We start from the raw sequence: 14552 nt of genomic DNA on the forward strand, positions 1-14552 counted from the left end.
ACAAGGATAAGCATAGATAGGGGCTGGCCTCCTGGCCAGGTGGTTAAGTTCACATGCTCTGCTTCGGCGGCCCAGAGTCTTACCAGTTTGGATCCTGGTTGCGGACCTAGCACCACTCATCAAGCCATGCTGAGGTGGCGTCCCACATAGCAGAACTAGAAGGACCTACAACTAGAATATACAACTATGTACTGGGGGGCTTTGGAGAGAAGAAATAAAAATAACCATAGATACTGTGTAAATGAGTGAGTGTGGCTGAGTTCCAATAAAACTTATTTATGGATGCTGAAATTTTAATTTCATATAATTTATGTGTAGTCATGAAATACTCTTTTTTCCTCTTTTTCCATCATTTGAAAGTGTGAAAAACGATTGTATTATGGACCATACAAAAACAGGTGGAGGACTGGGTTTTGCCCTGTTCCTCTGTCTGTCTTCTCCCAGAGGTGACCATCGTCCTGAATTTTGGATTTATCATTCCTATGGATTTTTTAAATCCTTTTTTCCACTTATGTATACGTACCTAAACAATGTACTGTTCTGTTTTGCTTATTATTGAGCATTATAAAAATTATACATGTTGGGATTTCCTTTTTTTATTCAACATTATTTTTCTAAGATTCATTCATGTAGTTGAGTATAGATGTATAGTATTCCATTGTGTTTATATACTACAATGATTAATTCTCCTGATAGTGGGTATTTAGATTGGTTCCAGTCCTGTTTTGGACATTCTTATACATGTCTGCTGGTATACATGTACAAGAATTTTTCTTGGTTATCTGTTTTCTTCTGTTGGATAACTTAGAAAAATTTCTGAATTTTAGAAAAAATGATGAAGCAGTTATTATTTCTTTTTAGAAATGTTACTTATTAACTCATCTTAAATCATTCTGTATTTACTTAAACTAATGGAAAAATGTCTTTAAAATGTGGTTAAGTTGTTAAATATTTCATTCACTCTTTTATTCATTTGTTTATTATTACACAAACATTTTTTGACTGTAATATATTAGGTTCTGTTCCAGCAAGAGAATTTAAGATAAGCAAAAAAGGAGATAGACAATTAAACCAATAATTAAGTGATAATAATTATTTATTGAAAGCCTGCTATGCCAGACATTATGTTAATCAATTTATATGCATTATCTCTGTATTAGTTTACTAGGGCTGTTGTGACAAAATACCACAAACTAAGTGGCTTAAACAACAGAAATTTGTTACTTCATGGTTCTGGAGGATAGAATTTCAAGATCAACCTGTCAACAGGGTTGGTTCCTTCTTAGGGCTGTGAGGAAGAATCTATTCCATACCTCTTCTGGTGGTTGGTTAGCAATCTTTAGCATTCTTTGACATGAAGAATCATCACCCCAGTCTCTGCCTTCGTTTCAGCTAGTGTTTTCCCTGTATGTAAGTCCGTCTCAAAATTTCCCCTTTTAATAAGGACACCAGTCTTATTGGACTGGGGCCTACCCTAATGATCTCATTTTAACTTGATAAAGATCCTATTTCCAAATAAGGTCACATTCTGAGGTACTAGAGGTAAGGACTTCATCATATGAATTTTGGGGGAACACAGTTCAACCCTTAACAGTCTCTTTCAAGGCTTTACAACAATTTCATGTGACTCTGTTGAACCTTGATGGTGCTGGTCATATTCTAGAGTATGTTGCAGTGCGAAACCATGGCATAGACTCACTTTTCCCTGCTCCTCCCCTCTAAATGCAATTAAGTACTCTGGAAATTACTTAACATACAATGATAATAGGATTCTAAATGCTAGAAAGAAGAAGATGAACTGGGTAGGGACCTCAGGACTTGAGGAATAACAATGTGGTTCCCTGGGTTTTCTTTTTATCTCCTATGTATCTTGGACAGGGTGTTGAACATGCCTGAAACCCAGATCCACCATAGACATAGACAACAAAACACAAGAAAATCCTGCTCTCTCTCGCCATAGTACTCAGAAAGAGGAATTCTGTAACTGCCACAGTGGGATCCTGGCGAGTGGTTTAAGCTGTGGGCAGCAGTGAAGCCTCAGGCTGTCCCAACCATATTCTACAACTGGAGCATGGGCAGGTGACTTGGAGGGCAGTTTGACTCATTAGTGGCAAGAAATCCGTGAACCATCCCAGTTCCGCTCAACAACTAGGGCACTAGCAGGTGATTCCATCTATCCACAGCAACAGTAGTGATATAAGGAGTGATAGTGGATCCTTAGTGATATAAGGAGACCAGGACCAGTGGCATCTGCCTCCCACCCTCAAGAGATCTTCCAATAGCAGCAGGTGGCCCAGGGAAGCAACTTCCATTCTCAACAGATAGTACCAGAAGGGGTTGAGCAGGAGTGCCATCAGCACCGGAACAATCAAGCAGACCAGAATAACATTACAAGGGTTCAGAATACTGCTCAGCCATAAGAAATGATGAAATCCCCCAATTTGTGACAACATGGATGGACCTTGAGAGTATTATGCTAAGTGAAATAAGGGTTCAAAAAACGAAAATGTCATTGGAACTAAAGGCCATAAAAGTAGGCCAAAACCTAAACTCTAAACCTAAACTGTGCTACTACCTGCTAAAATAGAAGATATAAAGAGGATCAAGAGTCTTGTAACATAATAACTAAAATATTCAGGATGTAATAAAAAATCACTGTCATGCCAAGAGCCAGAAAAACCACAACCTGAATGAGGAAGGACACTGAGTTGATACTAGTACTAGGATGAATTAGATATTAGAATTATCTGACAGAGATTTTAAAGCTACTTAAAACAAGTACTTCACCAAGCAATTAAAAATTCTCTTGAATGAATGGGAAAAAAGGGGAAATCTCAGTGAACAAATAAAATTTATAAAAAGAAGCAAGTGGAAATTATATAATTGGAAAATATAATAACCAAAATTTAAAATTCAGTGCATAGAGTCAGCAGAGTGAAGATGACAGAAGACAGAATCACTGAATTTTAAGACAGATCAATTGAATTCACTTAATCTGAACAACAGATAGAAAAACGATTGAAAAAAAAAATTATCAGAGTTCTAAGGATCTGTGGGACAATAAGAAAAGATTTAACATTTGTATCATTGTAGCTCAAAGGACAAGAGAAAGAGTGTGGGACTGAAAAAAGTATCTAAAGAAACGCTTAAGCTAAAAACTTTCTACATTTGGTGAAAGACAAACCTACAGATTCAAGAAGCTGAGCAAATCCCCCAACAGGATAAACTTAAAGAAATCTTCCTCAAGAAATATTATTAAACTTCTGAAATAAAAAAAGAAAACAAATCTTAAAATAGCCCCAGAAAAAATGACATATTACCCATAAAGGAGCACGAATTTGAATGACAGCCAATTTCTCATCTGAAACCTTGGAGTCCAATGGAAGTGGCATAACATTTTTCAAGTGCTGAGGAAGGAACTATCAATCCTGAATCCTATTATCTGATGAAACTATCCTTCAGGAATGAAGGGGAAATAAAGACAGTCTTAAACGCATTAAACTAAAAGAATTTGTTTTTAGAGCAAATAAAATTACTAGGGACAAAGGAGACATTACATAAGAACAAAAGAATCAATCCAGTAAGAAGTTATTTCAATCCTAAATGGACATACACCAACGAACTGAGTTTCAAAATAGATAAAGCAGAAACTAATAGAACTGAAAGGAGAAATAAATCCACAAGTCTAGTTGGGAACTTCAACATCTTACTCTCAGCAATCAGTAGAACTGCCAGAGAGAAATTAGCGAGGATATAGAATAGCTGAACACCACCACAAACTACCAAGATCTAATCTGGTAGATCTTACGGAACACTTAGAGAACATTCTACACAACAATAGCAGAATATACATTTTTTTTCAAGTGTTTATGGAACATTCACCGAGAACAGACTATGTAATCATAAAGCAAAGCTTAAGGAATTCAGAAGAATCAAAATTACACAGAGTATATTCTTTGAACTTAATGGAATCAAACTAGAAATCAGTAATGGAAAGATGACAAGAAAATCTACCAACTCTTAACAATTAAAGAAGACACTTCCAAATAATACAGTATCAAAGAGGAAATCTAAAAGGAAACTTTAAAATACATAGGGCTGAATGAAAATAGACACACAACGTATCAAATTTGTGAGATGCAGCTAAAGCACTGCTAGAGGGAAATTTATAGCACTAAAAGCTTACATTAGATAAGAAGAAAAGTCTCAAATCAGTAGTCTAATTTCTTACTTCAAGATGCCATAAAAAGAAGAGTGAAATAGAGCCAAAGGAAGCAATATGAAGGAAACCATTATGAATAGAATTCAGTGAATTTGAAAACAGAACTATTGAGAAATTTAATGAAACGAAAAACTGGTTCTTAGGAAAAAAAGAATGAAATTGATAAATCTCTATCAAGTTTGACAAAGATGAAAAGACAACAGTAATCACCAGTATCAGGAATGAAACAAGCTATCACTACAGGTTTCATGGTGATTAAAAGGAAATAACAAACCACTTTACACTCATAAATTCAACAGCTTAGAAGAAATGGACCAAGTCTTCAAAAAGCACAAACTACTAAAAGTTAGCCAAGTTAAAATAGATATCTTAAATAGCCCAAAAGATATTTTTAACATTGAACTTGTGATTAAAAACTGTCAAGAAAAGAAATCTCCAGGCCTAAATGGTTTTACTGGAGAATTTTATCAAACATTCAAAGAAAAATTAACATTAATTTGATAGAATGATGTAATGTCTTCCAGGAAATAGAAACAGAAGGAACACTTCCCAATGCATTTTGAGGCCTGTTTTCTCATACCAAAACTAGACAAAGACAGCACAAAAAAGTAAACACAGACTAATATCTCTCATGAACTTAGATGCAAAAATGGTCAAGAAAATTTTAGTAACTTGAATCCAACTGTGACCAAGTGGAATTTAGTCTGAAAATGCAAGTCTATTTCAATATTAGAAAATCAATATGATCGACCATATCAACAGGCTAAGGAAGAAAAATCATACGATCACATCAATTGATGTGGAAAATCTATTGATAAACTTTAACACACATGATAAAAATTGTCAGTATAGTAGAAATAGAAAGGAACATCCTCAACCTCATAATAAGCATCTGCAAAAAACTTACATCTGCCTTCATACTTACAGGTAGAAGACTGAATGCTTTCCCTCTCCAGTTAGGAAAAAGGCAAGGAATCTTGCTCTCACCACTCTTAATCAGCCTAGTACTGGAAGTTCTAGTTACTGCAGTAAGGCAAGAAAAAGAAATAAAGGGCATACGTATCTGAAAAGAAGGAAAAAAGCTATTGCTATTTCCAGTTGCCATGATTATCTGCATAGCATATTCCAAGGACACCACAAACACACTCCTAGAACTAAAAAAACGGAATTCATTATAGTTACAAGGTACAAGATCAGTACACAAAAATCAACTGAATTTCTCTACGTTGACAATGAACAAATGGAAACTGATTTGAAAAAATGCAATACCTTTTACAATTTCTCCAAAGGACATGAAGAACACTAACAAAACATGCAGAATTTGTGTGATTAAAATGACAAAATGATGAAATCAGAATCAAAGAAGACATAAATACTTGGAGAATCATAACATGTTCCTGAATGTTCAATGTGGTAAAAATGGCACATCATTTTAAATTGATGTGTATGTTTAATACAATTCCTAGTAAAATCTCAGAAACATTTTTTTATAGACAAGCTTATTCTAAAATTTATATGGGAAGAGAAAGGACTTAAAACAGCCCAGGTAATTTTGGAGAAGAATAAAGTGGGAAGAATGACTTACGTATAGCTACAGTAATCAGAACAATATAGTACTGGTGGAGGGATAGGCACAAGATCAGTGGAACAGTATGGAGAACCCAAAAATAGATCCACACAAATATGCCCAACTGATTCTTGACAAAGAAGTAAAAGCAATTCAGTGGAGGAGGTATTGCCTTTTCAGTATTAGTGTTAGAGAAATTGGACATCCATCCGTAGGCAAAAATATGAATCTTGACCTAAACCTCACACCGTATAAAATAATTAACTCAAAACAGATCATCCACTCTTAATGTAAAACATTAAATTGTAAAGCTTCTAGAAAAAAGAAAATTTCAGGACCTAGGACTGGACAAAACATTTGTAGACTTGATATCAAAAGCATGACCTGTAGAAGGAAAATGTGATAAACCAGACTTCATCAAAATTTAAAATTTTGCTCTGCAAAAAACCCCATTAACAGAAGGAAAATGCAAACTGCAGACTGAGAGAAAATATTTTTAAACCCCATATTCAACAAAGGGCTTGGTTTGTTGAAACCACCTGTGGGTTAGTACTTAAGTTCAGCACCCTCTGCTTCGGCAGCCTGGGTTCAGTTCCCAGGCGTGGACCTACACCACTCGTCGGTAGCCATGCTGTGGTGGTGACCCATATATAAAATAGAGGAAGGTTGGCACAGATGTTAGCTCAGGGCTAATCTTCCTCAGCAGAAAACAAAAAGAAAAACCCCACAATGATGTATCAGTACACACCCATCAGAATGGCTAAAGTAAAACGTTAGTGATAAAACCAAATTCTGGCGAGGATGTGAAGAAACTGGGTCATCTACACATTGCTGATAGGAATGTCAAATGATAACAGCCACTCTGCAAAATAATTTGGCAGTCTCTTTTTTTTGTAAAGATTTTATTTTTTTCCTTTACCTCCCAAAGCCCCCCAGTACATAGTTGTATATTCTTTGTGGTGGGTCCTTCTAGTTGTGGCATGTGGGACGCTGCCTCAGCGTGGTTTGGTGAGCAGTGCCATGTCCGTGCCTAGGATTCGAACCAAGGAAACACTGGGCCGCCTGCAGCAGAGCACGCGAACTTAACCACTCGGCCACGGAGCCAGTGCCATTTGGCAGTCTCTTTTAAAACTAAAAATGGATTTACCGTACCAAGAGCAGATAATTCCACTCTTAGGCATATGTCACAGTGAAAAGAAAACTTCGTTTCACTCAGAAACTTGTATGTAAATATTCTTAGCAACTTTATTCTTAATAGCCAAAAACTTGAAACTACCAAAATGTCCTTCAGTGGGTGAATGAATGGACAAATTATGGTATATCCATACCATGGTATACTGCTCAGCACTAAAATGGAATGAACCTTTGATGCATGTATTCAGTACCTTGGATGCTCTGCAAGGAAATAATAATAAGTCAGTCAATCTCAAAAGGATACATACTGTATGATTCCATATGTATAAAATTCATGAAATATGGAGATGAGTGGAGAACAGATTAGTAGTTGACACATGTTAGGGCGTAGTGGATGTGTCTGTGAAGTGTTATAGTACAGTCGTGTGCCTCATAATGACCTTTTGGTCAACAATGGACCCATATACGATAGTGATCCCATAAGATTAGTACCATATAGCCTAAGTGTGTAGTAGGCTATACCATCTAGGTTTGTGTAAGTACACTCTATGATGTTCACAAAGTGATGAAATTGCCTAACAACATATTTCTCAGCACGTATCCCAGTCATTATGACTCTAATGGTACAGTTAAGTACCTTGAATATGGTGGTAGTTACATAAAGCTATATGTGTGATAAAATTGCATTGATACAGATACACAAATGTGTGCATGTACAACAGGTGAAACCTCTCTGGTTTGTACCAGTCCCATTTTCCTGGTTTTGCATACTATAGTTATGCAAGATGATAAAATTGGGAGAGGCTGCACGGAACCTCCCTGTACATTACTTTTCACCTTTCTGTGAATCTGTAATATTTCAAACTATAAAGTTAAAAGAATTACTTCAAAGTAACTCAGATTTATTTACTTGTATTTCTCAAAGACCGTGAAGGGAAGATATAGTCTACAGCAATATTCACTTCTCCACTGCCCACTCTCCTGTAACTCTGTAGGTATTCCCATACATCTTTTTATTGTTCACCTCACATCTTTGTTTGACCCTGCTTGTTACTTGTTTTCCCTCACCTCCCCTACTCTCTGAACTATATCCCAAAAGCTCAAGTAATTTGTAAGCTAATGGCAAGATCTCCTTGAAGAGGGGAAGAAACTGAGTAAGCAGAAGATTTTTGTCAGGCTAGAAGAGGAGAAAGGCAGAGCATGCTCATATAATAATACTTTTTGTTCTGGCACACCCATGAAGTAGGTGGTATTATTATACCCAGCTTACAGCAAATTAAGTAATTTTGCTGAAGGTCAGCAGTGGTTAGGTGACATTGACACATATATGAACTGACAGAATTCAAGGTCTGTCATTGTCCATCTTTTTAATTGTTGTAGTATATTGTCCTTCCACCATTAGAATATACTCTGATGAGTGCTACTGTAGGAGGTATATATAAAAAATGGTATGGTAGGTCACACTTAACTCACAAGGGGAAGCATGGGAAAGGCTTTCCAGGGGTGAAATGTTGGATTTGCATTTTGGAAGATGAATAGAGTTAGCCATTTTAAGGAGATGAGTAAGATCGTGGCATAGTCCACAAACCACAAGTAGTTGTCATGGCTAGAATGTAGGCCTTACGACTGAGCAGTGGCGGAGATGAGACTAAAGATACTAGGTCACAAACAGCCTTATCTACCATTCAACAGAATGTGGGTTATATTCTGAAGATAATGGGAACCATTGAAGGATTAACGTGGGGCTTGATGTGAAAGAGAATGTTAGAAAGGTCACTCTGACTGCCTTGTAGAGAATAGACTGGGAGAATGTGAGACTAGAGGTGAGACGGTAGTTTAGAAAACTCTTTTAGAAGTCCAGGAGTCTAAAGAAAAGAGGCAGAAACTAAAGGGATAAATCATAGAGTTATTAGGAGGCAGAATTGGTAATTTGGCAGTCATTTGTATTTGGCAGATAAGAAAGAGAGGCAAAGATAACTCCCAGCTTGCTGACTTGGGTGGCTGATTGTGATCAATAACTGACATAGAAATAAGATCATGTCATAAAAAAAATGATGACGTCAGGTTTATAAATTGTTGGAGGTATGTTTGCTACATGAGTGGAGTCGTCCAGATATCTGTTGCATATACACAGAAGTTAAGGAGAAAAGGGCTGTGAGCTTGGTTTAGATTTGGGATTTGGCAGCATACGTTAAAGCCTGGGTATGAGAAGGGGAGGAGGGCCAAAGAATGAATCTTTAGAAAATATTGACATTAGCTTTGAGCCAAGGAAGAGAAAAGCCTGTGAAAAATAGTGAAGATTGGAAGAACCCAGGAGAGTGTGCTGTTATAAATATTGAAAGAGAGAGATTTTTTTTAAATGTGTGAATTCTAGAACACTATTTACAGGAATATGATGAATAGTGCATAGTCAGTTAAAAATAATGTTTTTAAGATATTGAATGTGAGAAGAGACTCAGAATATTGATATTAATTAATATTAAGTAAAAAATCAGAATAAATATAGCAAAATTCCAATTTTGTAAAAACAAACATATATGTATTCATACATATGCATAGAAGAAAATTTGGAAGGGGGTGGCCTTAAACTTCAGGTTTCTCAGATGGTAGAATTAGGAATGATTTATGCTTTCTTTATTTTGTAAATTTTCTGTAGTGAACATATATACATTTTGAGAGAAAAAAATACTTATGTAAATTAAGTGGATTCAGTCCAAACTGATTTCCACTGGAAATGTTAATTGCAAAATTTGCTCAACAGGGTCCGTTTGAATGAGCTAGGAGGTTATTGGTAACCTTAGAAAATTTTCAGTGTCATAGTAGGATCAGAAACCAGATTGTACTGGGTTAAAAAATAAATGGGAAACAAGAAAATGGAGGTGATGAATATAAAAAATATGCTTTCAACAAGCTGATAAAAAGACATTCGATGGGGCCAGCCCTGTGGCCGAGTGGTTAAGTTCACGTGCTCTGCTTCAGCGGCCCAGAGTTTCACCAGTTTGAATCCTGGGCGCGGACATGGCACCACTCATCAAGCCATGCTGAGGAGGCATCACACATGCCACAAGTAGAAGGACCCACAACTAAAATACACAACCATGTACCGGAGGGCTTTGGAAGAAAAAGGAAAAGTAAAATCTTTAAAAAAAAAAAGACATTCAACAGGGAAGTAGGACTGAGGATTTTTTAAATTGGGAGGAATATGAAGCATAGTTGTGTGCTGAAGGAAGAGAACATTAATAATTTGACAGTCTGATACTTTTTTTGAATTAGAAGTTCTTTAATAATTTCTAACAAAGAAATAATTCCATATTAATGAGAAACTTAAAAAATGAGTCAGTTTGTGATTGGGTGTGACCATTTGCATCCTGTTAGTAATAGTATGTGCCCAAGTGCAAGGAGTTTGAGCTCAGATATTTTATATTGTGTGTGTGTGTTTAGTATGGAAACAAACATGTGGAAATGATTGCCTCTTTATAAAGGAAACATTTGATTTGGGGTTTAGCTAACTTCCAAAGCAATTTTTAAAACCTTTTTACTAAAATGGCTAATAAAAACATAGCTGGTCTTTGTTTTGAATAATTATGTTTAGGGTTTAATTGCTTCCTTCTGTTCTCACTGAATGTATTGGTTAAATTGATATAGGAAAATGCCAGGGTTTGTTATCAGTTTATCAGCTAGAAATGATCAGTATTTGCCAAAAGAAATAAAGTGGCACCTGGATATTCCTAGGTAAGATGCTGATATAGCTTTAGTCATTCTTTAAACTTAGTACATTAAATGATGAACAGGGAATCCTGCAAAACCTGGCAGCTATGTATGGAGGCAGGTCCAGCTCTTCAAGAGGAGGGAAGCCAAGAAACAAAGAGGAAGAGGTATGCTTCCCGCATGTTCGCTACCTCCGCCACATAGCCATTTTTGAGTTGATTGCCTTCCTTTTTGCATGGTTTAAATTCTTAACAATTTTTCAAGGATTTTGTAGGTCTGTAGGGACCTGTTAATATATTTTGACTGACATACTGTGTTATAATTTTACCCCATAACTATTATCCAGTATTCTGAGTTCAGTTTCTTTTCTTTTGATAAAATTAAAAATTTGTAATTATAATGTATTTCTTTTCAGAAATAAGTTGATCTAAATTACACACTTGAAAGCTAATAATACATTTCCATTAACCAGATTTCAAAACTTTTATTTCTTATATTCAGATTAACACTTTTCTTTAAATTAAAAAAATTTTGGCAGTAAAAATGTTGATAGTTTTTCTTTTGAATTAAAATGTTGTTTTTTTCTCCTTGTAGGTTTATCTGGCAAGGCTAAGACAAATAAGACTGCAGAATTTCAATGAGCGCCAACAGATTAGAGCCAAACTTCGTGGTGAAAAGGCAGGTTGAAAATTCAATTTTTTAAAAAGTAATTGAATAACATTGTAATAGATTAAGATTAAAAATGCTGTGCCACTAACACAAAGTAAAATCTGATGAAGACAGTCAAAGATGAGAAAACTATACATAGGGATAAAATAAATCTTGTTTAAACTGGATAAGACTGTTTGTTCCAGAGGAATTCTGAGAGGAAAAGATAAGTAGTACCTATGAACACATAAAATGGTACATCTTATATCATTCTCTTCTTATCTTTTTTTCCATTGTCTGTAAGAGATGATAGTTGTTGAGCATTCACCTGCAGCTCTGGGAGAAAATTAGTAGCATCGAACAATTTACCATTTTACATTTCTAGATGTTAGTTTATTCATATTATCTTCCACAGAGCTCTGCACTGAATTTGAGGTTCTATCCTAACTGGTTTGCTTGTCTATTTATTTTGTAGAAAGAAGCTGATAGTTCTGAAGGACAAGAAGGAAGTGAGGACGCTGACACAAGGCGTAAAAAAGTTGAAGCACTTAAGGTATAGACTAGAAATGATACGAGTTTTCTTAGATAAAATTGAAATCTAAGATAGAAAATTGTATTCTTGTCTTGCATAGTTAAATCACCTTATTCTCTTGCCTTAATTTTTCATTCCCCTTATCCCTCACTTTTTGGTTTCTGAAAAATAGTGTTTTTCTTTCTTTATATCACAGATTTATGGTGAGCAGTTTAATGAAACCATGACATAAATACATGAAACTGTCACACAAGTAACCTAGAAAAAGATAAGATGATAACCTTAAAGATGAAAAATATAATTTTTTCATTTGGACAAATGAAATCCATGTATAATAATCATAGTTTAAAATTTTTGTTTTTGTTTTTGTTTTTTGAGGAAGATTAGCCCTGAGCTAACATCTGCCACCAATCCTCCTCTTTTTGCTGAGGAAGACTGGCCCTGAGCTAACATCCATGCCCATCTTCCTCCACTTTATATGTGGGATACCCATCATGGTATGGATTGGCAAGCGGTGCACAGGTCCACACCAGGGATCCTATATTTGTATTTCCATTAGAGTGTATCTGCATTTATTTTCATTCAACAGATACTTACTGAGCAGCTGCTGCCTGCTGGTTTAGGTGTTAGGGATATACAGTGAGCTTACATTTTTATTCTGGAGCCACACACACGTAGTTTTACTTCTATTTTGGCTAAAATGTAATCATCTTTGTAGACCTGGGAAAAAAAGCACAAAACCCTATGCTTTCTTTCTGGTAAGTAATTTTGTTGTTATTTTCAGGCCCAAGCAAGTGCACGTGCTGCTGTACTAAAAGAGCAATTAGAACGAAAGAGAAAGGAGGCATATGAGAGAGAAAAGAAAGTTTGGGAAGAGCATGTAAGATTTAGCTCGTATTCTTAATCCTGGTCGTGTTAATGTTCTTATATCTCTTACTGAGTAGTATTTCAGCATTATAATTTTGTAATTCTATTTTTTTTTCTCGTGCATTCTCCCTCTCCCTCCCCCCCAGCCCGAATTGTTCTCTCTCTCTTTCATATTTAAGGATGATGTATACAGAAGTTATTTTAGGGTTTGATTTGGGGTGAGAACCTAATTTATTTTATTCGTTCATTTTATTTTTTATTATTTCCAAGTAGCTAATCAAAGTCCCAGCATCATTTAATGGCTGGGCATTCCTTCTGCACTGATTTATAATACTACCTTTAAGATATATTAAATTCTTCTATATACTAGAGAATGAATCTATAGCGTAAATGCATCAAGCTCTCTTTTCTGCTCCATTACTCTTTCTGTCTGTTCTGCCAGTACCTCATCGTATTAGTAATTTTAGATTTAGAGTATATTTTAATTTCTGATAGGGTTCTCCCCTCATTTCTCCTTTACTCTTCTTTTTACATTTGTTTTCCTTAGTTGTTTGCTCTCTTTCTTTACCAGATACAAGGTAGGGTAACTTTTGTTCTTTTTTTTTAAAAAAAAGAATAATTCCTGTTGGAATTTTGATTGGTATTACCTTAAACCTATAAATTAACTTAAGAAGAACTGATATGTGTATAATAGTCTTTATCCAGGAGCATGTTAAATATCTACATTTACTCATTGTTTCTTTTATATCTCTTACACAATTTTGATCATTTTCAACTCATACTTGTTTATATTTCTTGTAAAGGCTATTTCTTGATAGTTTATAATTCCATTTCTGTTTTTAAAAAAGGTGGGATTTTTTTCCCTTAACAGTATATTGCTGAAGTTTGGAGAAATTGTTGGTTTTTGCTTATCTTTATGCTTAGTTGATCTATTCTACTGATTTTCAGTTAATTTTCTGGGTTTTTAGCATGTGACTATATCATTGGCAGGTAGTCATGTTGTACATCATAACAGTAATTCCTACAATTTATTATTTATTGTATGTCAGGCACATTATAACCACTGCACATGTTTTGCTTTGTTTAATCTTTACAACTTTACAAAGCAGATATAGAAAGGATAAAACGATTAGATGAGGTCACATTTCCAGTAAGTGCAGAACAGGAATTTGAACCTGGATCTGCTCAGTGTTGAAGTCTTTATTCTTAGGCACTGCACCATAAATTCCCCTGCTTTCTTTAAGTTGTGCCTGTTATTACCATTTTATTCTTACTGCATTGGCCAGAACTTCTAGGCTAGTGTTAAATAATAATAGAGATATTTTGTTCCTGTCTTTAGTGGAAATACTCCAGCCATTTCTCTGTTGGGTATGGTAAAATAGTAAGGAATATACTAGGTTTTACAGTTTTTATGAGAAATGCATTTTGGAGTTTTATCAAATGTCTTTTGTGTGCCTGTTAATATGCTTAGTTTCTTCTTAATCCACCCATTGATGTAATATACAGGGAAATTCTCTTCTTACCAGATTCTTAATGAAAGAGAACCATTTATCTATAAGAGAATGAGTGAAAGAGACAGAACTCCAGAAGTCAGAATAAGTATTAAGGATTTTTTGCTAATTCCCTTTTGTTTTCTATTCATTGTAATTTTAGGTAATAACTGCTGTATTTTTCCATCCTCTGCTAGTTATGTTTTTCTCTTTGGTTTCAAAAATCTAGTTGTAGAGAACTCTCATCTTATTTCTCTTTTATTTCCTGACTTCAGACATAGTATGAACAATGCTTGAATATGAAACAATAGCTGTGAAAATGTATCTTATCCAACCAAGAGTGTCTAATAATTATCTCCTGACCCATTGGCCAAAATTTTAACT

General features: G+C 35.2%; 1 protein-coding gene across 34 annotated transcripts in view; it reads left to right on the plus strand.

The window, feature by feature from the left end:
* NEK1 (NIMA related kinase 1) overlaps nucleotides 1-14552 on the plus strand; it is a 220222-nt gene that overhangs the window by 114239 nt on the left and 91431 nt on the right. For 12 of the 34 annotated variants that reach the window (XM_070611442.1, XM_070611468.1, XM_070611449.1 and 9 more), the window contains 4 exons: nucleotides 10715-10798; nucleotides 11226-11313; nucleotides 11759-11832; nucleotides 12596-12691. In XM_070611442.1, coding sequence (XP_070467543.1) covers nucleotides 10715-10798; nucleotides 11226-11313; nucleotides 11759-11832; nucleotides 12596-12691 — 342 coding nt within the window. Of the gene's footprint in view, nucleotides 1-10714; nucleotides 10799-11225; nucleotides 11314-11754; nucleotides 11833-12595; nucleotides 12692-14552 lie in introns of those variants that run through there. The other 22 variants (XM_070611459.1, XM_070611463.1, XM_070611461.1 and 19 more) reach the window with 4 other exon arrangements.

This window comes from Equus przewalskii, chromosome 2, assembly GCF_037783145.1.
Source record: "Equus przewalskii isolate Varuska chromosome 2, EquPr2, whole genome shotgun sequence".
Classification (NCBI taxonomy): domain Eukaryota; kingdom Metazoa; phylum Chordata; class Mammalia; order Perissodactyla; family Equidae; genus Equus; species Equus przewalskii.